At 42.9% G+C, this 22162-nt stretch overlaps 2 protein-coding genes across 5 annotated transcripts in view; one reads left to right on the top strand and one right to left on the bottom strand.

The window, feature by feature from the left end:
• Hlf (HLF transcription factor, PAR bZIP family member) overlaps nt 1-7507 on the top strand; it is a 51705-nt gene extending 44198 nt beyond the window's left edge. For 2 of the 4 annotated variants that reach the window (XM_046420283.2, XM_046420285.2), the window contains one exon: nt 3097-7507. In XM_046420283.2, coding sequence (XP_046276239.1) covers nt 3097-3315 — 219 coding nt within the window. In that variant the 3' untranslated portion in view covers nt 3316-7507. The remainder of the gene's footprint in view (nt 1-3096) is intronic. The other 2 variants (XM_046420284.2, XM_046420286.2) reach the window with 1 other exon arrangement.
• Nucleotides 1-22162, bottom strand: part of Mmd (monocyte to macrophage differentiation associated) — a 103155-nt gene that overhangs the window by 2214 nt on the left and 78779 nt on the right. The gene's annotated exons all lie outside the window — the stretch shown is intronic.

Raw genomic sequence — 22162 nt, 5'->3', positions numbered from 1 at the left:
ACTGGAATTATACATGTGACTACTGTCATAGCCAGGCCCGACCTTTTCATGACCTGTTCATGGGCAGAAACATGCTCTTGCCATGTACCCTTGGGTTTTTTTTTTTTTTTTTTTTCCAGTTGTGTATAAAGCCTGAAGCCACAGACCATGTGCTGGCGTGAAGCAGGAAGAATTGTAACATGTTCTCCTTTCAGCAGACAGGACTGAGCTGGAGTGGGTGGGGGAGGTGTTCGTAGCCCCAGCATTGGATGATGAGTGGTGAACCGATGCCCACCCAAACTGGTCTTTCCTACTCCTCACTGCCAGAATTGAGCACGCTCCTCCTGGGAGAATTAAGGAATGGCATACTGGGATTTCTAACTGAAACGTCAGTCTATTCATCTTGATTTCTTAATATTTTAACAGTCCATTCACTTACTTGACAAATATTTTTCAAATGCTAGTGTGTGCCAAGCCCTGTCTTGGGCCGGGGATACCAAGGATAACAATGTCAGCCAATACTGACATTGTTCTTGGCCTCATGAAATTTCTAGTCTGGTGAAAACAAAAAACAAACAAAAAAAAATGCTAACCTATGAGAAGGATCATGGTTGTGCGGGTCTTTGCTGGTGCAAATGACTGAGTATCTAGATGGCATCAGCATCTAGGAGGTTGGGAGAAGGGCACAGGGGATGTCATGCCAGGTTATCAGGTCTAAGCAAGACCCTGCTTTCCCCTCCCCACAACCAACCTGTGATGATAAAGGGAGGCGTGCTGGTTTTTCCAAGCCAAGACGCTTGGTCTTCTTCATTCCTGCCTCTGCATCCATTGTTCCACCCCTATTCCTCACTTCCCTCCCAGAGACATTTATGCTTCATTCTGCATCTTTGCCAGCTCATCTGCATGTGTGGACTGGTGAGGCTAGAAATGAAAGCACTTTAGAAGAGCCCCAAGTGGAGACAGAGAGGCTGGTTGTTACCCTGAGCTCAGCAGGTAACTCCCTGGTCCTTAAGACCTGATAGGATTGTCACAGACCAGCAAATCCATGGCCTATGGCAATACCTCCCCCGCAGCCCTCTCTTGTCTATGATTTCCTGGGGGCTTGTTCTGTCCTCGCTCACCTCCTGGGGGCTCCTCTTCCCTGGTGTGTAGGTTCTGATCTGTCCTGAATCAGCTTCTCTTTGGAATGCTCTTGGAAGCCACACTCCCAGACACACTGACCAGTGTGGTAGTTTTACCAACCCTACAAAGGGGGTGGAATGGGGTCCTGCATCCAAGTGACACAAACAACCTCCATCAGAACTGGAAGCCCACTGTTGTGAATATGCTTTGGGCACCCTCCACCCCTGTGATGTCATTGGCTTTCCTAGTTCCTCCCAGTGTCTCTCCCTTTCTTCCAGCTCCTCCAACTCCCTTTCAGAAGCACAAATGATAGGTTCTACCCACAACCCTAGCACACCTGTCCAAGCTTACTTATCAGGTATTCTTCAGTGGGCAGCCTCCTCCCTCAGAAGAATTCTGGTACCACCTATCATAAAGATTTTTTTCACCCTATTATACATTATTATGAAATGTATGGAAAGCTGGGGGTGCTTTATAAGTAAGACGACAGTACTGGATGGTGATCCGCAGACAGGACATACTTTCCACCTCACATACTCTGCATAGTGTGAATGTATGCTGAGGGTGACAGGTAGGTCTGGGGAAAGACTATGATCTTGGACTTTCCTGGCAGCCTTGTTCCCAATCCCAATGACCTCTTCCAATGCCAGCTGTCCCTTATGCCAGCTGTCCCTTGGAATCCAGGGGGGAGGGTAAGGACTGGCCTTACCGACATATTCTGGGTGGGATGCACAGGTAAGACGAAGGGGTTTTGCTATTGCAAGTTGTTAGGAAAAGACAGTTGCAAAATTGATCAGGTGGCTTTATCAATGAACTGGGAAGGTCTAAAAGAAGACTCACAGTTCTTAGTCTCCCCTAAGACGCTTTCCCTTTCTTTTGTTAGGGGGAAAAGGAGGGTCTGCTTTCACACTGACCAGCTGAATTCTACCCAGGCTAGCTGGGGCCTGGTGAACAGCTAAATAGAAAATTAGAGTAAGTTACTTAAATGTTAGCCACTGATATGAGTACATTGGTTAGTGGCAGGACAAAGCACTTTAAAAAAAAATTTCCATTTTCAACCACCAAAGTGTACATGCCCATTATATAATATTCTTGTAGTTCAGAAAGACATAAAAGGTTAAAGACCCCACTTCTCTCCTTTGTCTCTCTCTACAGTCACTTTTTAGAGGTACCACTTTTGTAGCTTGGTATAAATCCTTCTAAGCCTCTTTCTACGAATATATTCTGTTACATTTTTTTTAATCAAGCCAAAATGAAGTCACACATGTTTATCAGCAGGTTGTCCTTGGTTCCACCCACACTGTAATATATCGTGAACATCTTTTGGGTTCAGTGGATTATTATTTTTAATAGCTATAGAGTGTCACCATGACTATCCTAATGTAGTAAATCTCCTACAGATAATTATTTTTCCCCCATTTTTTTCCTTTACAAACAATGCTATAGTAACAGTTCTAGGCCTGTGTCTCTGTGCACAAGCATGGTCGTTGCAGCAGAATGGAATCCTAGAAGCAGAATTGCTAGATGGATAGTAAATGTACGAAATGGTTGAGGCAGGTTACTAAATTGCCTTCCAAAAAATATTATATGAATTTACTGCAATAAATAAATAAATAAGCATAGGGGTACACATGGAAGGAAAAAAAAGTCCTTAAAAATTTCAGCCAAGAGAGTCAAGAATACTGGAATGTCGTTCAGGGTGAGAGGCAAGTCACTTGCTTTCGTTCCAGCTCTGATGTCTCCCTCACTGAGCACATGCTCTGTTGGGCAAAGAGCATCGGAGCCTGTTGTGACAAGTTGGTCCTTGCTCCAGGAAGGAAGCCATGGCCCGTGGACCGCTCTCTCCGAAGTACAGAAAGTGTCAAAGAAGGAGGCCCAAGTTAAGCACCTGGGCTGGTGTCTCCGCACAACCCTAGAGGCTGCCAGGCCCCTGGCTGAGGCGCTGCATTGCTGAAATCTAATATCTTGTTTCTTTTTCCTTCTGTCACTAATGAGCAGGATGACAAGTACTGGGCAAGGCGCAGAAAGAACAACATGGCTGCCAAGCGCTCCCGCGACGCCCGGCGGCTGAAGGAGAACCAGATTGCCATCAGGGCTTCGTTCCTGGAGAAGGAGAACTCGGCCCTCCGCCAGGAGGTGGCTGACTTGAGGAAGGAGCTGGGCAAATGCAAGAACATACTTGCCAAGTACGAGGCCAGGCACGGGCCCCTGTAGCATGGCATTTTTGCCGCTGGCTTTTGACTAGATGGACAGCTTGTTTCCTGTCTGATAGCACCACCCCCAAACCAACCTTTCTGACATCAGCACTTTACCAGAGGCATAAACACAACTGACTCACATTTTGGTGTGCATACGTGTGTGTGAGTGTGTGTGTGTGTGTGCACGCGTGGGCGTAGGCACGTCCATGTGCTTGTGCTCATGTGTGTGGTCCACCGTGTGTGTGTGTGTGTGTGTGTGTGTTCCTTTGCACTTGCCATTTGAAGATGGCCCTCTCATCGTCTTTTAGTTTGAACAAAGAAAGGTGCCATGTTTTGACTAGACTTTGGAGACCTCTTGTGGGTTTCCCTCCCACTCCCTTTCCCACTTCTGCCCTATCCTTGTGGCTTCACGTTTCCTGCTTACCTACTCTTCCAGGACTCCACTTGGATTCACTTAAGAAGAGCCCTGGTAAAATAGTGGATCTCAGTTCTCAAGAGTACAAACTCTTGTTTTTGTTGAATCCATAAGTCGCCATGCTAATAAGGTGCACACAATAACTTAGCACTACACGCGCAGCTCTGTTCCTTTATAGGTTGCTTTCATTTCCCGCCCCACTCCACCCCACCCCCAGTTTTGGTGATGATCGTCTTCAAATTTAAAGTGCTGTTTAGATTTGTTAGATCCCATATTTACTTATTGCTATTTACTAAGTTTCCTTTTCATTCTACTGGCCCCCAGATAAGTAAGAGTACTATTATAGAACACAGAGTGTGTTTTTGCACTGTCTGTACCTAAAGCAATAATCCTATTGTACGCTAGAGCATGCTGCCTGAGTATTACTAGTGGACGTAGGATATGTTCCCTACCTAAGATTTTTTTCACTGTCTTTTAAAAAACAAAAATTAAAACAATGCATTTGAGCATGACCAGAACATCCCCAGGACAGGGAAGCAGAGGGTAATGGGAGGTCTATGAATGAGGGGTTAGATGGATCAGTACATGAACCAAAAATGCTTCTTGGACTAGCCTGTGGCATTGACCTTGGTTTCATTGTCTCCCTTCCCCCACGCTCACCCCACTCCCACTTTTCTAGTTAACTTTTTCCATATCCCTCTCAATAGTCAAAAACAATTACTTAAGATTCAGTTTTTCCATTTTTTTTGGTAATATATATATATATATTTTTGTGAATTCTATTTTGCTGTTTTTAAAAATCAGTTGATTCAGTTAATAAGTTGATGTTTTGTAAGACCCTCTATCCTCATGGTATCATTTCTGAATGCCTCATCAGTTAAGGATTCTGGAGCTTTCGTTTCTTATTCTCTGTTTGTTTTCGAACGTATGTGCTCTTATAAAGTGGACTTCTGAAAAATGAATGTAAAAGACACTGGCGTATCTCAGAAGGGGATGGTGTTGCAAACTGTGGTTCATCCAATCGATTTAAATGTTTACTGCAGACCAAAAGGAGAGATTATTAAATTGTTTAATGTTTATACAGAGTAATTATAGGAAGTTCTTTTTTTGTACAGTATTTTTCAGATATAAATACTGACAATGTATTTTGGAAGACATATATTATATATAGAAAAGAGAAAAGTATTCCTTGTTTTAAAATTATATAGCAAAGATATATATTCACCGATGCTGTATAGAGAAGAAGCGCTTTGGGGTTTTTGAAGTCTTTAATATTTTAAGCCTATTATTGACACATCAGCATGTTTTCTGCTTTAAATTAAAATTTTATGACAGAATCGAGGCTCGCCGTGACAAATCCTGCTCCGATGCTTTCTTGTTTCTTATTAGGTCTCAGAAAGAAGTCAGTTAACATCACCCAAAAGCACAAAATGGATTTTAGTCAAATATTTATTGGATGATACAGTGTTTTTTAGGAAAAGCATCTGCCACAAAAATGTTCACTTCAAAATTCTGAGTTCCTGGGAATGGAGCATTGCTGCCAGTGCCCCAAATGATTTTTTTTTCTCCTCTTCCGGCCTGTGCATCTCACGCCATGTAAGGTTGACATCGGTGCTATGTGTATGGCTTATACTCTGATAGATGTTTTGACTTTAAAGATGATTGTTCTTCTGTTTCACTAAGTTGTATAATGTCAAGAGATTCTGCTGTTACTGCAAAGAAACATTTTGTGCTAGATTAAAATCCCCTTTCATCCATGGGAGTTTTCTATTTTCCTGCCTCCACAGTATCTTCATTCTTTAATGATCTGCCGGGTCCCCTGTCCATGCATCATACTGCTCCTCTCTAGTGTCAAGGACTTTGGAAATGCAGCCAGTAGGCTATTTCTACTAGTACCCGTTTTGTTCCAAGCCACTGAGAATGTCAGGGGATGGGGAAGTATTGGAACTAATAATATACTTTATTTAGGTAAATAACAAATAAAAATCAGCAAAACCTTTGGCTATCTTAAGTATTACTGAATATGAAATTCAGTAAGAGCCACAAGTGGACATAGAGTTGACCTTTTTATAGACGAAGAGGCTAACTGCAGAATCCTTAAATGATAGTCGTCATTAAAGCAAAGAAGGACAAATTACACCTTTAAGTGCAGAAGTTGAAGGGCCTCTCTATGGACCATCCCAATTTTGGAAGTGTCACATGGTAACTGAAACAAACAAACAAACAAACCATATTTGAGCACTGGTCTTTCTTGGAATTACATTGTATCAAATGAGCATCACAGATGTTTTCTGCAGAATGAATAAAATAATCATAACAAAATTTATTCTTTTTTTTTTTGTGCCAGGAGAGGTTTCAGAAACCTACCTCGTCTTAAAAAATTAAACACTTTGGAGTCTGTACAGGTGCCTTATATGCAGGTCATTGTCTCTCTCTCTCTCTCTCTCTCTCACACACACACACACACACACACACGGACTGGCTGCCTGACTGTCCAGGGGAATTAAGTAATAAATAAGATAATTTTTGCTAAGTGGAGTGGGAAGCCACGGTCTGACTAGGAGTGACTTGGATCCAGGGTCAAGTGAGTACTTGCAGACTGCAGCTATTATGAGAGTCTTATTGTCATTTTTCACCTTTTCATCCTAAGCATCTTTCAGAGATTAATGATTTGGCCATTAAAAGTGAATACAAGTCACATCATGCCAACATTATTTAGATGCAATTTGGGATGAGTGGCATAGAACTTCCTGATAAGGTCACCTCACCATTTCTTTTGATTAGATTTAAAGAAAAAAAAAAAAGGCAAAGAAATGATCAGCCTATCTCTGCTGCTTGCTACCTTGAGAATGTGGCCACTTTGGACCTCACGTGAGGTAAGATTGTGCTAGGCCTTGGTCTTTGAATACCACAGGTCTCCATGGAGTCATCCCTCAAAGCAGAACCTTTTGTTTGAAGAGAAGGAGAGTATGGATGTGATTCTGGCATTGAGTTGGTAGAAGCTATATAATCTAACCCAGAGGTTTCTTCTAACCCTCTTGATTTTGTCTGGAAACTCATAATTCTAACTGTACATTCAAAAGGTCTAGGGTCAGAAGAATCAAGGAGAATGTTAAGCAGTACCCTCTGCCTTGCCCCAGAGTGAAACAATAGACATTCTGTAAAATGCAAAGTTGACTTTGGATTTTCTAGTAGTTCATTGAATTTCCCCCTTATGTTCCTTTTAGGAAAACTCACACTTGATCGGTTAATTAGTGAGATCCCAAGACAGCAGCCTGCTTGGCACACTGGGGTCAGTCCCCTACAGGTGACTAAGATGTAGTATACCCTTCACAAGGTAGACATCTTCTGCACCCCATGTACCCACTTCCTCCTGAGGGCTCCTTGGCACTCCCCAAGGGCGAGACCAGGTTCCCCCCGGGGGTGTTGGCTAAAATTAATGTTTCTAAAAATGAGCAAAACTTTATCTTAGGTCTGATGAATTGGATTTAGCGACCAAATTCAGTGCATTTTGCAGGAAGTCAAGAGCATGCAGAGGAGTGTGTGTATGTGCATGTGTATATGAATAAGTCAAGACATAAAATCTTACATTTTTTTGAGCACCTTACCAAACAACAATAACCCATTTTCTTTTTGGCAACACCACAAAGATCGCATCTGTTAAACAGGTACAAGTTAACATGAGGTTAGTTTAATTGTACATCATGATATTGGTGGTATGTATGCTGTTAGTCCAAACCTTTATCTCTCTGTTATTCTTAATGTTTAATAAACTTTGAATTTTTTTCCTTTCTTTCATGTATTTTTGTTAAACAGTTGGCACAGCAATTGGATTCTGTTCGACCTCCATAACCAAGAGACTATTTACAGAGACTAATTACATAGATGATAAAATTATAATACTACGTAATTAGTAACAAATTAACATTTACTTGGTAATTATGAGCCAGACACTGTTCTACACACATGAAATATTTTATTTAATCCCATATCAATTCTATGAAGTAGGGACAGTTGTTACCCCTGTTTACAGAAGAAGAAATTGGAGGATAGGAGGTCAGGCAAGTTAAGATTACTTAAAGTGACAGATAAATTCTGATTCATTGAATTGGTACCATTTAGAGGGGAGCTTCCCAAAGGACAGCCCACAGACTGTGTTCTTGTTGGATAAATAAAAATCACCTGGGGACATACTATAGGAGCACAGATCTAGCAATCTTGAAACAGATCTGGGCTGGGGCTCAAACTTCTGAATTTTTAAATGCTTCCAGCTAACTCCCATGTATGATTAAGTACAGTTGTTCCTTAGTGTCTGAGGGGACTTGTTCCAGGCCCCCTGTGAATACTAAAATCCATGCATGCTCAATTCCTTAAATAAAATGACACAGTAATTGTACATAACACATCACCTCTATACCATAAATCAGTTCTAGGTTACTTATAATATTTAATATACTGTAAATTGTATGTAAGTAATTGTATTGTTCAGGGAGTAATGACAAGGAAGAAAATCTGCATATGTTCAGTATAGACACAACCATCCTAGACCTAACTATATAGTACATGTCAGCAATAGCACAATAGAGAAAGGAAGAGGAACAGGACCAACATGAGGCTTCATCAACAAGCAATTTCTTGGGCAGGTCAATTTCATATACATACACACACATACAAAAATATATATATATATATATATATATATATATGTATGTATTTACAAATGTGAAACATGAGAAACATGAAATTATATATAGGAAATTTTATATATGTGTGTATATTATATATTATATATATATATATATATATATATATATATATATATATATATATATATATATATATATATGAAACTCTCAAAATGTGCCTATGCATGTTTCTTGGATATACTTTGTGAACCTCAAAATGTGCCTATGCAAGTATATTCCTTGGATATACTTTGTGAACCACTAGATGTATACTCCCCACCCCACCCGCCAGCTCCAATTTGATGATTACGTTGGCTTAACACAGGATGATTACAATGTGGAAACTATTCCTCTAAATGATAGGGAGGGGCTGAATGGTCAGTAGAGGAGTGGATGGCAAATCAACAAGGTCATTGCAATCCTTCCAAGTCCTCAGACTTCCCCGGTTCTTGCTTTAATTGTTCAGTGTCCCTTGGATTCAAAAACAATATCTGCCATTAAAATTACCCTCCCACACCCCACCTTTGGAGCTAGCTTGAGTGGGCTTTGATTTCTTAAAAGTATGGGTATCACAAGACACTTGCCTTGTAAATGTCCACTGACTCCAACCAACCAAAGTACCTTGCACACTACTTTCTCCACCAGAGGGGACACACTAAGTCATCCCTGGTAGTTTGATGCATGGTCTCAAAGGGGTTTCTCCATTTATATATATTTTTGGACAAATATATATAAATATATTTATGTATATGTTGCTTACCAGAGACATACAGCATTTGGGAGGAGGTCAGTCACTACCTTCTCCAAGTTGGGTTTGAGAATACACATAGAAGGAGCACACATTTTGGAATTGGATAAAATGTGGTTTTAAACCCTGTTTGTGACATCTGATTATTTAATAACCATATTTATTGGGCATCCATGACAGAGAAGCCTTCTTTATCTGATAACATTATGCGTAATCTTTCCAAATCGGAGTCATTTAATGCTTTCTTAATATTATTTGCATTATGCAAAATAACCCAAAGCACCTGCCAGACTAGAGGATTAGATAATCAACAAATATGAATACCTCCCTTATACTGCCCAGTCCTCCTCCCCTTCTGGGACATTGCCAGAGGTAGAGAAGAAGCCTCTGGAAGGAAGTGTCCCAGGTTCAGTGGGACAAAGTCTCTGGGCTTTGAAAAGCAAATAAATGAGGAAACATGTTGAGATCACTTAGCACTTTTGTTTCTAAAGGAGAGATTTTTGCAAGTTTCTATCCTAACATTTAGAAGACAGGGAATAAATTAAGAAAGAATGTTAGAGAATCTTGTATCTACTAGAGCTATTTTAAGAAGAGAAATCAAATATTTGCTGGTGGAGATTTGATTCCACTCTAGGTTTGCAAACCCCTAGTCTCATGCCAGATCATCAATCGTGGCCCTGACAACCATCACTGCATCTTTATCTTCCACCCACAAGATCGAAGGGTAGGGCAAAGAACATTAACATTTGAACCCCGTAACCACCACTAATTTCCACCCCAGTTTTGATATACATAATCTTACAGTTTGGATCTAGAACGTCCCCTAAAGTTTCATGTGCTGAAGGTTTGGTTCCCCGATGCAGCAATGTTCAGAGGTGTGGCTTTTGGAAAATGATGGAATCATGAGGGCTCTGACCTCATCAGTGGATTAATCCATGGAGGGATTCATAGCTAAGTGGATTACCGGGAGATGGTAGAAAATGTAGGAGGGAGAATCTAATTGAAGAAAGTAGATCACTGCCAGCGTGCCCTGGAAAGACCTAGCTTGTTCTTGGGCCCTCTACCTCCTAGGAGCCATGAGGTGAGTAGCTTGGCTCCACCATGCTCTTCGGGCCATGTTGTTCTGCCTCACTTCAGGCCCATGACAATGGAGCCAGCCACCCAAGGATTGAAACCTCTGAAACTGTAAGCCAAAACGAATCTTTCCTTTTTTCACTTTTTTTCATCAGGTATTTTATCATAGCAGCAGAAAGCTGATTAACATACTCAAGTTATTCAGGGTGCTTGCTTTGCTAAGATGGCATCAAGTTCTTCTAGCTGTGTGCCCTCACCATGCAAATACATCACAGCCTCCAAGCCTCTTCTATGTAGAAATTCTGAAGCCACTACTGAAAATGAGTCCCAGGATATCAAAATGAGGCCAATGCCCTTTTGTTGAACCTGCAATCCCCAGCCAGTTTGGGAATTGTGTGATTTTTCCCTGGAAATAGATACAATGGACTTCCATCATGAGTCACAAGGCCCAGCTACAATCCAGGCTTGTTCCCCAAAAATCAATCCTCTCCTTTTCTTGTCAACATCCTACAATTTTGAAAGGGGGTGAAAAATGGGAAGGTAAGGGGAAGGGCTCCTCAGGAACTTCTCCCACAAGGAAAATGTCCTCAGGGAAGGAAGATGGTAACCTCTCATGAATAGGATCTTGCTGTGGCTGAGCACCATTGTACAACTGAACATCCCCTCCTGTGTATTTCATCTGGCCCTTTCAGTAACCTTGGGAGGTGCTTGAGGGTAGAATAAACAAGGAAAGAGCTTTGGTGATGGTGCGCCTTGCCCAAGGTCAGAGAAGAGTGAGAGGCTTGTGCGGCAGTGTGCTCTGACATCCCTACATTGCTAAGGGTGTGCCTGCTGGTCCCAGCTCAATTCTGTGAGGGCTGAAGAGTTCACAGTGCCCCCTTGACCCCCGGCAAACATATTCCAATGACTTCTGAATAAAATTTTTAAAAATGCCTCCGATGGTGTGCTCACTCCCCAGCCTGCCCCCACGTGCTTCTCCACCCACCCCCTGAGAGGGAAGGGAGGCTGCGATCTGGAAGGGAAAAGCCAGTGTTCGGTGGACTCCCTCTGAGCTAGGGCTATCTTCTCCCAAATGAATCTCCCTCACCCGTCACCTTCTTCTCCTCCTTCCTAACTTTTCTGTTCCTAGCTTTGCAGCCAGAAAATGGGTTTTCTTTGACAAGACTTCTGTGCCAGCCCGGCAATCCCCCCTCCCTGTCTTCAGCCTGCCCACTTCTTAACCAGGCAGCCCTGCAGACACCCCTCACCCTCCGTTCACGTCCCCGCTCTCCCCTGCTGCCTCTGCAGGACGACAGAGGAAAGCGGAGGTCCAGAAAAGCCTCATGAAAAAGAACACTTAAAAGACCCAAGTCCTTTCTTTTCTTTTGAATGAAGATGAATCTCAGAAACAGAGGAATTTAATTTAAAAGAGGAGACAGAGGTGGGCGAGCAAAAAGGAGATGAGCCTTCCCTTGGTCTCACAGTTCGCAGCGGGAACCGGGGATTCGAGCTGTTTGTGTATGAGGTGGTCCTTCTCTCTCATCCTCCCTGTCTCCCTGCCCCCCCGCCCCCTCCATTTCTTCCCTCTCCTCTGACTTTGTGAGGTTGTGGAGGGGGGTGTGAGTGGTGGATGTGGCTGAGAGGTGGAAATGACTACAGGGAAAAAAAGGAAGATGGAGATTGAAGTCCCCCAGGTTGTGGGTGGAGATAGGAAAAGCCCAGGCAGGTGCCTAGACTTGCTGGCCTCCTGATGATGACCACACGTCCCATCACATGGGTGAGACCCACCTACCAGTCAGCCAGCAGGAAGCCCGTGTTGCATTGTCAGAGACTGACCCCCACCGCACTTTTAGGATGATGGTGATGTGTTTGAGTCAGAGGATGCATTTGCCGTATTCCATCTTGTAAACTCTTTCATTTTCCAGAACCCTTGTGGTCTTGAGAAGTATTGTGGTTTAGATGTGAGGTGTCTCCCAAAAGCTCATGTATGAGATAATGCAAGAAAGTTTAGAGGTGAAGTGATTGGGTGATGATAGCCTTAATCTAATCAGTGCATTAATCTACTTGAATGAATTAAGTGGGTGGTAACTGTAGGCAGGTAGAGTGTGGCTAGAAGAAGTAGGTCACTGGGGGGTGCCTTGGGGGTTCATATTTTGTCCCTGGTGAGCAGAGCTCTCTCTGTCTCTGCTTCCTGGTGCCATGTCTTGAGCTGCTTTTCCTCTGCTACGTCCCAGAATGTTCTGCCTCCCTCTGGCCTACAGTTACCAAGTTGGCCATTTATGGACCGAGACCTCTGAACCCCTGAGCCAAAATAAATTTTTCCTCCTCTAATTGTTTTTGTCAGGTTTTTCGTCACAGCAACGATGAAACAGCTGACTGAAACAAGAAGGAATGTGACTTGCTGAATGTTCTACCAGGCTACACACAATAACACTATGGCAACTCCCTATTTCCCAGGCTGTGTTGTTTAATACAACCCGTCTCTTCTTTTGTTATTTTCCGAGGTGGATCCGAAGGGCAAAGATGGCCTGATTCTTGTTTGGCAGATGGAGAAATAGAGACACAAAGACCTTCATTCCTTCTGTCCACTGTCTTCTAGGACTCAGCATAACCTTTAAATATCCAAATCCTACCCACTCTTCAAGATGAATCTAAATGTCACTTTTCCATGAAATCTCTGGCTTTTCTGTTGGAAGTGGTTACTTCCTCCTCTGAACTTCACCTCATTTCCCACCTAAGTTCTACCTCTGACCCTCTGTTTTCAGGGCTTTCTACAATGTGGTTTAAGTACATTTGACTACAATGCAGCCCCTTAAAGATGTCAGCATCTTTAAGGACAGACTGGATGTTATAGATTGCAATCAAACCTAATACTAACTAATTCAATGCATGATCTTTATTCTTTCATGTGTTTTCATAGTCTTTTTGCAATTAAAAAATTATAAACCTAGAAAAGAATCTAATCTTAAGACATTAATTCAATGAAGCCTGCCTTATTACCTAGACCCTTCCTCTAAACAAGGAAACTCACCTCCTCCAGGAATCACCCCCGAGAAGATGTACACTAAAGGCTAGATGGTGGGGTGGTCAGCCCTGGATGTAGGTAACATGGGGGTTCATTGTTGGAAGTACTTCTCTATTTTTGTGGTAGAAGAAAATTTTTCAAGTTTTTCACCAAATATAATAGAAATTATGAAGTTTCTGATAAAGGTATTTTAGTGGAAATTTTAAACTGTGGAGACTTTAGAAAACTGCTAGAATAGATCCTAAAGAGGAACAAAGACATGAACAGTAATTTCAATTTGTGGAATTTATTGGGAAATGGGGTTTTTATGAATTTATGTGCATCTTCCCCTTACATAAATATTAAAATCTGCATTTGTAAATCTGCGCCTGTATGTGAAGTTTCAAAATTAAAATTAATAAAAAGCTGTGAGTGAGAAGAACTTGATAAATCTGGCTGCACTGTCTGCTGAACAAGAAGATGCAAAGAAGGCCAATTTTCATGGAGTCATAAAGTTATGAAAGTTAAGACATGAACATAAAATCCATGGGGTGGTAGCTCAGTGGTAGAGCACTTGCTTGGCACGTGTGCGGCACTGGGTTCAATTCTCAGCACCACATATAAATAAATGGATAAAATAAAGGTCCATCAACAACTAAAGACATAAAAAAAATCTGTAGTATGACTACTCATTAATGCAACAGCTCAATATACACCTATGAGTTTTTCCTTTAAAAACATATGAATGTAATTAAAAACATGATTCTATTCTTTTTCTGATATACTCTACTTATTTTTATGATGTTAAATATGGCAATAAAAGAAAAAAAGTATGGTTTTTCTGGACATTATTATTACTTATTTTATTTTTTGATTGTTACTAAAAATAACTGACTGGTACAGAGGAGTAAAACACTATCTGCTTCCAGTTAAGTCCTGTGTACTCCTCTGCCCACAGGGTATACTATCTCCTCCCAACCCAACCCTCAGGTAAGACCTCTGGCATTTTGCAAATGAAGCTCCAATAAGGCGATGCCTCTGGCAAGTAAGTTTGTTCCCTTGGGCCTTCCTTATTAAATGGCATCACTTTGACTTAGGGTCCTTGTCCATTTTCACAAGTGTGAAAGGAAAGGGACGCTCTCCTCTTTTGAATCTCCTAGATTAGAGGGTTTCTCCACCTTGATTCTATGGACATTTTGGAATAGGTAATCCTTTATTATGGGAGCTGTTCTAGGCATTGGGTCTTTAATTTCATCTCTGGCCTCTATCCACTAAATACCAGTAGCATTCTCCTCTCTCCAGTGTGAAAACAAACATCATCTCCAGAAATCACCCCAGTAGAGTATGACACTGAGATTCAGCAGTTTGTGGTTGAAACAATCCTGGAGGGGGCCATCGTCTGCTGTTGAACTTGGGCAAGGCTCCTACCATTGTTGAGCTTTTTGTATTTAGAGATAAAGTTAGAATAAAAACAACTATTTTTATTTGATGTAAAATTCAAATATGTTAATACATGTAAAAAAGAGTTGTACAGTTGTAAATGGTCATTATTACAGACAGGTCAAAAATTTGACACTACACTCAATTGTGGGAAAAATTCAGCTCTCAAAATGATCTATAATTGATTTCATCTTTGAGTCCACCAAAATTTAATTGACCAATTAAAGGTAATTTCTTCTTTTCTGATTTAAAATAGAATCTTTCATCCATTGTGATCTCTTTTGAGTTAGAAATTCAATCAATTCAAAGTACAAATGTCCAGGATCACTCCTCTCATGGCATCTTCCCACCTTCTCTTTCTCAAGGTTGTGTCTGAACACAGGTGTAACTTGCAAATCCAAGGTAGGATGGGGAGGGGTCTCAGTTTCACATGCTGGCCACAGGGAGCTCTTTGGAACATTTTGGTTTGCTTCCTGGTTATCAGCCTGGGAAGAGAATCCAAACTTCCTGGGAGCTTTGCATGTGGTTCCCAACATGGCTCCAAGGTGAGATCCCTGCATCTGGCAGCCACTTTATTGATGGTCCAGATGTTCGGGTCCTTCATTTCTTTCAGCTTCTGCCTCTGCTTGGGGGTGTCGGATATTTCCCTGAAGCAAAGTGGAGCCTGCAACTCTTGGAAAGATGGTCCACTCATTCACCCTGACACATTCCTCAGCTCTTAGCCTGCTGCCCTGGTGCCATCTGGATGCTGTGCTGGGTGGACCATGGGCTAACTCTAAGCCATTTGTACATCCCAGGGCAAGTGATCCTATTTCCTTACCTGCATGGCCCTCCTGAACTTTCTTCCCCTTCGACCTGAAACAACTCCAGGTTTGACCTCAAGTGGGGGACCAAAAACCTCCTGTCTGTACCTATTGCCCTGTCTTCTCTCTTTCCTCCATCCCCTCAGATCTGAAAATCCTTTCCTTCCCTTTTTGTGGAGTGGGGAGTTCCCTTAATATCCTATCTTCCTTCTACCCTAAACGATGGGACTTTTCTTTTTCAGTGACAAAATGGCAGAGGGGCCGCTAAGAAATGGATTTACCAGTAAGAGAAAAAGACATTGAGACATATTTCAAAAATATTAGCAGGGTTACAGCAAGGGTTCAGGGCCAGGTGATGGGGAAAAAAGAATCCTCTGAAAAATGAAAAGCTTGTTCAAATCCTCTTCATACTTCAACCAACTGTCCACCCACACAGAAATAAGCTCCTGCCCTTGAGAAGCAAAACCGACTCTCAGAAAGAATGTCTGTCTCTTCGACTTCTAAACTTTCTTTGCCCTTCTTAGCTTCCCTCCCTTCCCTTCTTTTCCTCCTGATTTTTCCACTGTCCTCTCTCCTCTTTCTGGATCTGGTTTTCTGTGTGCATTGCTCTGGGGGGGGGGGGCGGGGGGTTGTCCCTGGACAGAAGCCCTTGGGTTAGCAGAGGGCTCCCTGCTTGCCTTCCCATCTTTCCTGGGGAAGCCGGGCTGACACAGCTGCTCTGGCAACCAGTGTTGCCAAGGAGAGCTGCCAAGCATGTGGAGCCTCCGCGGAGAGAGCTGGGACAACGTCCTCTCATGGAAAAGCCATTCTAGTGTTTTCCTTCAGAAGTGCCAGACAGGGCCAAGGCCGACTCTAGGGAGCTTCACCGGCCAGAGGCACAGCAGCAGCTCCCTTTGAAAACTCAGATCCTGTTCAGGGCCAACTGTGCCTATCCTTGTAGCACTCCCGGATGGACGCTGCAGACATGCATGTGTGCATGCAACACACGCTCATGTATGCAGTGACACACCTTCCCTGGGACTCCATTTAGAAGCCTGGATTTATATAATGGAATGTCCTCTGTCACATGGACTAAAATAACTGTGGCATGCCTTTCTGGGTGAATTTTAATTAGGAAAGACATAGCATTTAAATTATGCTTATTACTTTCAGTTGCTTGTACAAGCTGTGGATTTAGGAAAAGGCAATGGGAGTCACATGAGCTGAGTTTTTTTAATGGGATGGATCTGGGAGGGAAAATTACCAAGAGCATGTTTAATCTCCTTCTCTTCTAGACATCCTGATTGAGGAAGGAGGTGAAAGTCCTAGAATCATTGCCAATATTACCAACATTTTTGGGGGATCGGGGGCGTACTGCAGCTTGAACCTGGGACACTTAACACTGAGCCACATCCTCAGCCCTTTTTATTTTTTTTATTTTTTATTTTGAGACAGGGTCTAAATTGCTTAGGGCCTTGCTAAGTTGCTGAGGCTGACTTTGAACCTGCCATCCTCCTGCCTCAGCCTCCTGAGCTGCTTGGATTACAGGTGTGCACCACCATGCCAGCATTTTTGCCGACATTCCTTGCATACCTACTCCCTGCCAGAACCCTGGCTAATGAGCATTTTATATTCATTATCCTATTTAGTCAAAAAGAGTTTGGCTAATAAGTCCTGTTGGGAACTATCCATTTCTAGGGAAGACCAGGTACATACCCTCAACATGAACAATTTTATACATATGGATATAATATTCTCATCTGTTTTAACTATAACAAAAATTTTCTCTCATACTCTTATTTGTGTTCTAACTTTGCATGTGGGTTTTTCCCTATTGGGAGATTTTACATCTCCTCCTGGGAGCCACAGAGAACCTATTATAGCATCCAGTTATCATGCATTATATAAATAAATAGATGATATTCACTACATCAGAGGCAGGAGAATTATATATCAGAATAGGGTCCTGGCTACAAGTTCTTTTGAGGGTACTAGATAGAGAGCCTATGGCAGCCTCCAACGGATGGCTAACATTTTGGTGAGGTTTAAAATTCGGAAGAATGGAAAGAATTTCTCTCCCTTGCCTCTCTCTCCCAAATCTTTATTGATATGTTAATGAGGATAAATTTTCAGGTCACAATTGTGATTTGGGCCAACTTTTTAATTCATTGGACTTTTCATTTATTTAATTATAGCACAGCTATAATATATGTAACTTCAGAGAATTCTCCAAGGATTATAAAAGATCAGATAGGTAGCCAAGTAGACATTTTTTTTCCTTTCTCCACTCTACTGTAAAGATCTGGGGGTTCAACTACATTAAATGACTCTTTATCATAGTACTAATAAATGCTCAAGTGTTTCTTGTTCATCTACTATATGCTGTACTGTATTGTAGATGACAAGGAACACATAATGGGGTCAGACCAGGAGTGGGGCAAATGGGAAAATGGATAATAAGCAAGTGAATAAAATAATTTCAGTTTACAATAAATGCTATAAAGAGGGTAAAAGAAAGCCGAGTGAAAAAAACTGTGGTGAGGGGAAGGTGGGGAAACTCCAGATGAGACGGCTGGGAAAACAGCGTCTTTAAAACCGAGATCTGAATCATCAGGGGAAGAAGCCATGCCTAAATCGGAGGGAAGAGCAGCTAAATCACCCAGGGCAGAGAGCGGAAAGGCCGTGGGTAGAACCTTGATGTCAGGATAGCCAGGTCAGCCAGCCCAGTGCGTGAGAAGCAGAGGGGCCCAGGATAGGACCAGAGAAGCAGACAGATGTCACATCATGGAAGCCGATTTTACTCTAAAAGCTGTGAAAATATTTGGAAAGTCTTAACAGGGGAGTGGCATGTCCTGGTGTACATTTTAAAAAGGTCCCTCTGGCTGCCATATGGAGAATGAATTGTCGTGAGACGTGTGGAAGTTCAGTGGAGTAGTCAAAGGCAGAGGGGATGGTGGCCCGGACAAAGGGGAGCAGTTCAGTGGAAACGCCTGGACCCAACAGTAGGTAGGGGCGGTGGGACAACACTCAGGCCCACTGTACCTTCTGCCCCCGCAACCCACAATGTGCCAATTTTTTTTTTTTTAATTACTGAATTTCTGTTTCGTGCAGAGCTATAAAGTCACCGAGGACTCGAAACAGGAGCGAGAGTAACATTGGATGTGATGCTGCACTCATCAGCATCTCAAGATCTGCTCTCCTGGGGGGCTAGACAGGAAAGGGGCCCGGAGGGAACCACCCAGCCAGCCAGGGTAGGAAAAGCAGAAGTGGCAGGACCCAGGGGTTCCCAGGTGTGGGGCTCCTCACCTTGGAAGGAGGTCCAAGGCCCACACAGTAGGGAAATAGATCCAGGAAGGAGGAGGCGTGGGTTCACTTAAGTTCTACCTGCTTGTGGCAGCACCCGGAGGCAGACTGTGGGTGGAGGGTCCTGGAGGGGAAAGGTCAGCCAGCAGGAGCCTGGGACCCCCAGATGAACAGAAGGGAAGGTGCCCTCCCACTGTAAACCTGCAGGGATGTCCTGGAAAGTCCCCTTTTCCGTTTCCAGCAATTCATGACTCCTCTGGAGGTGAGAAGAAAAGTTCCAGACATTTCCAGAAATTCCATGTTGCTCTAATGTCTGTGTTTATCACTATCATTGTATTTCACGTAGTATTATTATATTATATTATTTTACTTTGTATTATATATTATATCTTATAATAATTCTGTATGTCGGTCTGTCTCTCTTAGGGGAAAGGGGTCTCCTTGGAAAGGGTCTTATTTATTTTTGCATCCTTGGACCTTATCAAAGAACTTAGCATACAATAGGCCATCTGCAAAGACTTGTTCAATGGTGGATGTATGACATTCCTAAAGTACCAAAGAATAGTGCTAAGTTCTTAGTCTCTGTGGCTCAGTGACCCTTTCAAGAAAATGATGACAGCTGAGTGTTTTCTCCCAGAAAAATCCACATATAAAAACTCTTTTTTAATATACAACTTCATTTTTTTAAAGTTTTTTTTTTTTAAAAAGATGATAAAATTGAATACCAGAACACTGAAATGACTTCTCCAAGCCCACCACATTTGTCTGTCACAGTCATACCTAGAACCCACATGTCCTGACTCTCTGATCCTGTCCCTCTTCTGCTGTGCCTGGGCAGGACGAGCTAAAATGTCACACAGAGATGCAAAGATAACCATCGGAACCATACCAAGAACTGGCCCTGGGGAGAATTCTTAGCAAACAGATGATGGCTGAGATAACAGGCTCCTACCCTGGGCTGCTGTGATCAACTGTCTGTCCTGGGCAGGCCAGGGAGAGCCCAAAGGGTATTACTGAAGCTCCCCCAAATGGGTGACGGCTCAATTGTCTCTGAGAGTGAGGCAGTAATACCAAGTGCTGTGCTGGGGAATTCAAACCTAATTGTGATCACTAATGAGCTCATTTTCAACCGCCCAGGCATGAACACCTCCAAGCAGAGAAGCCCTGGCTTCACATGACCAGTTTACTTAGGGCGGAGTCCCAAGGGGATGCGGGGACTTGGACGTTCCTCCGAGCCTGCCCCTTCTGGGTGTCGAAGGCAGAAGGAAGCACAGATTTCTGTGAGGTTTATTCCACCCCCTTCCACTTTCTGAAAGGGAGGGTGGTGGAGAAAGAGGGAGCAGAGTGTGGTGTGAAGATGAGGAATCAGAACACCCTTCCCTACAATTTGGGGCTCCTCGCCACCTGCAAAACACTTTCCCTGTTGGCTATCCCATAAACTCCATCCTGCAGCAATCCTGTAAAGTTGGGCTGGGCAATGACTCGTCCCCCAGTTCACAGATGAGGGACCCTGAGAGGAGCAAAGAGACACTGTTCCCAGCAATATCCTCTCCTTGTTTCCACTGGTTTGTTGGGCACACGTTGGTGCGGGGTGCTGGGAGGTCCACAGAACTTGCTTAGGTGATTGGGGTTGTGGGATTAGGAAGTGGGAGACAGTCAGGATTCTGGTCAAGATGAATACCTTGCTTCCTGTCCCTTTTCTACTTCTCTGATTCAAAATTTGCCTAGGCAGTGAATTGCCTAGGGTTTTTAGATTAGGAGCACTTTTGGGGGGGGGGGATCTAATAAAAACTTTGGATTCTCTCTCTGGAATCAAGTACTTGTGGTGGATTAAACAGTGTCTCCCCCCCAACCCCCAAATTCATGTCCACCTTATTTAGAAATCAGGTCTTTGCTGATGTAATTTATTAAGATGAGGTCAAACCGGATTAAATCCAATGCCTGGTATCTTTATCAGAAGAGCAGAGGACACACAAACTCTGAGCTGAGAGATCTAGAGAAGGCCATGGGACGCAGAGGCAGAGACCACCAATGCAGCTACAAGCCAAGGAATGCTAAGGGTTGCCAGAAGCTGAGAAGAGTCAGGGAGGGATTCTCTCCAAAGCCTTCAGAGGGAGGAGGGCTTTGCTGATACCTGGATCTCTAGAAGTTCTGGTCTCCAGAACGATGACAGAATGCATTTCCATTGTTTAAGGTACCTAGTTTGTGGTGTTTTATTTCAGTGGCCCTAGGCACCTGGTGAACTACCGAATATCTCCTCCACATACCCTGCTCTTTCAGGGAAAGCAAACCACTTGCAATTTCCAGAAAACGTCCTGATTTCACCCTTGCTCGGGTGACTCCATCTGCCTGGAATGTCCACCGCTGCCTTCTCCTGTCCAATGTCTACTCCTTCTTCAGGCTAAGTTCAGGGGAACTTTCTTCAGTAGATCTTCCCTGACTACTTCCCACTCCCAAGCCGGGCAAAATACTCTCACTTTCCTATTCCCACTGACCTTCTAAAATAGTGATGATTATTACCTTCATCCTCGTCTGTCTATTAGATGATGGAGCTCATTAAGACAGGTATTCTGTATTTTAGCCCAAGGGACAGGTATGGTACCTAAGCCTTTAGTAGAAAGTCACTATGTGATTGAACAGAGCCTTATTTGTTGAACAAAGAAACATGGTTAGGCATCAAGTGGATTGAGGACAATGCAGGCTCTCCCATAGCAGACCAGCAGAGAGCGCTCCCTTGGGATTACAGCTATTGGGTTATGGCCAATGCGGCACCAGGAGGCAAAATCGTAATAATCCCACTGTGGGAAGATCCCAATTTCCCTATAGCTATTTCACATGAGCTCTATTTCCTGGAGGACCAAGGCCCAAATTTCCTCCTCAGATCTCTTCTCCAGCTCCTAACACACGTTCTGGAAGAAGTTCCTCCGAGGTCTGGAATCCACAGGCACGGGACCCAGGTTCTGACTGCATTGCTTGTCTGATCTGTTAAACAATCCAAGCACATATATTCTAGCTCTCAAGACCTCAGTCTTTATCTGCAAACTTCTTCTGAAAACTGAGGCTGACAACCTAGATCTGAGAGTCTCCTGGGATGCCACAGAGCGAAAGACTGTGAGTGTCCTGTTAAAGTGATATTCCTGAATTTTTGTTTTCCCTGCTGTTCAAATAGTATCAGAATCCTTCCTTCTTCACTTGGAGCACCAAGCCTGTCTCCTTTTGCCCAATGACTGTTCTTCTACTGGTTGTAATGGTTGGAAAGGCATGGAGAAAAAAAAATAAAGTCCTTTGTGACTACCCTGGCCATTTTCTTCCTTCAAGAACCAAAATTGTGGGTCCTGAAGAAAACAGAACAAAAGAAAACATACTTTAAAAAAATAGCTAACTTCCCTTTGAGGATAGTCATTAAATTAATGTGTAGACCATCCAGACACTG

The sequence above is a fragment of the Marmota monax genome, unplaced genomic scaffold (assembly GCF_021218885.2).
Source record: "Marmota monax isolate L192 unplaced genomic scaffold, Marmota_monax_Labrador192_F-V1.1 WCK01_AAM20220418_F8-fsc00064, whole genome shotgun sequence".
In the NCBI taxonomy this organism is placed as follows: Eukaryota; Metazoa; Chordata; class Mammalia; order Rodentia; family Sciuridae; genus Marmota; species Marmota monax.
The sequence above is the reverse complement of the archived record's forward strand: the minus strand, read 5'-3'. Positions and strand labels throughout refer to the sequence as shown.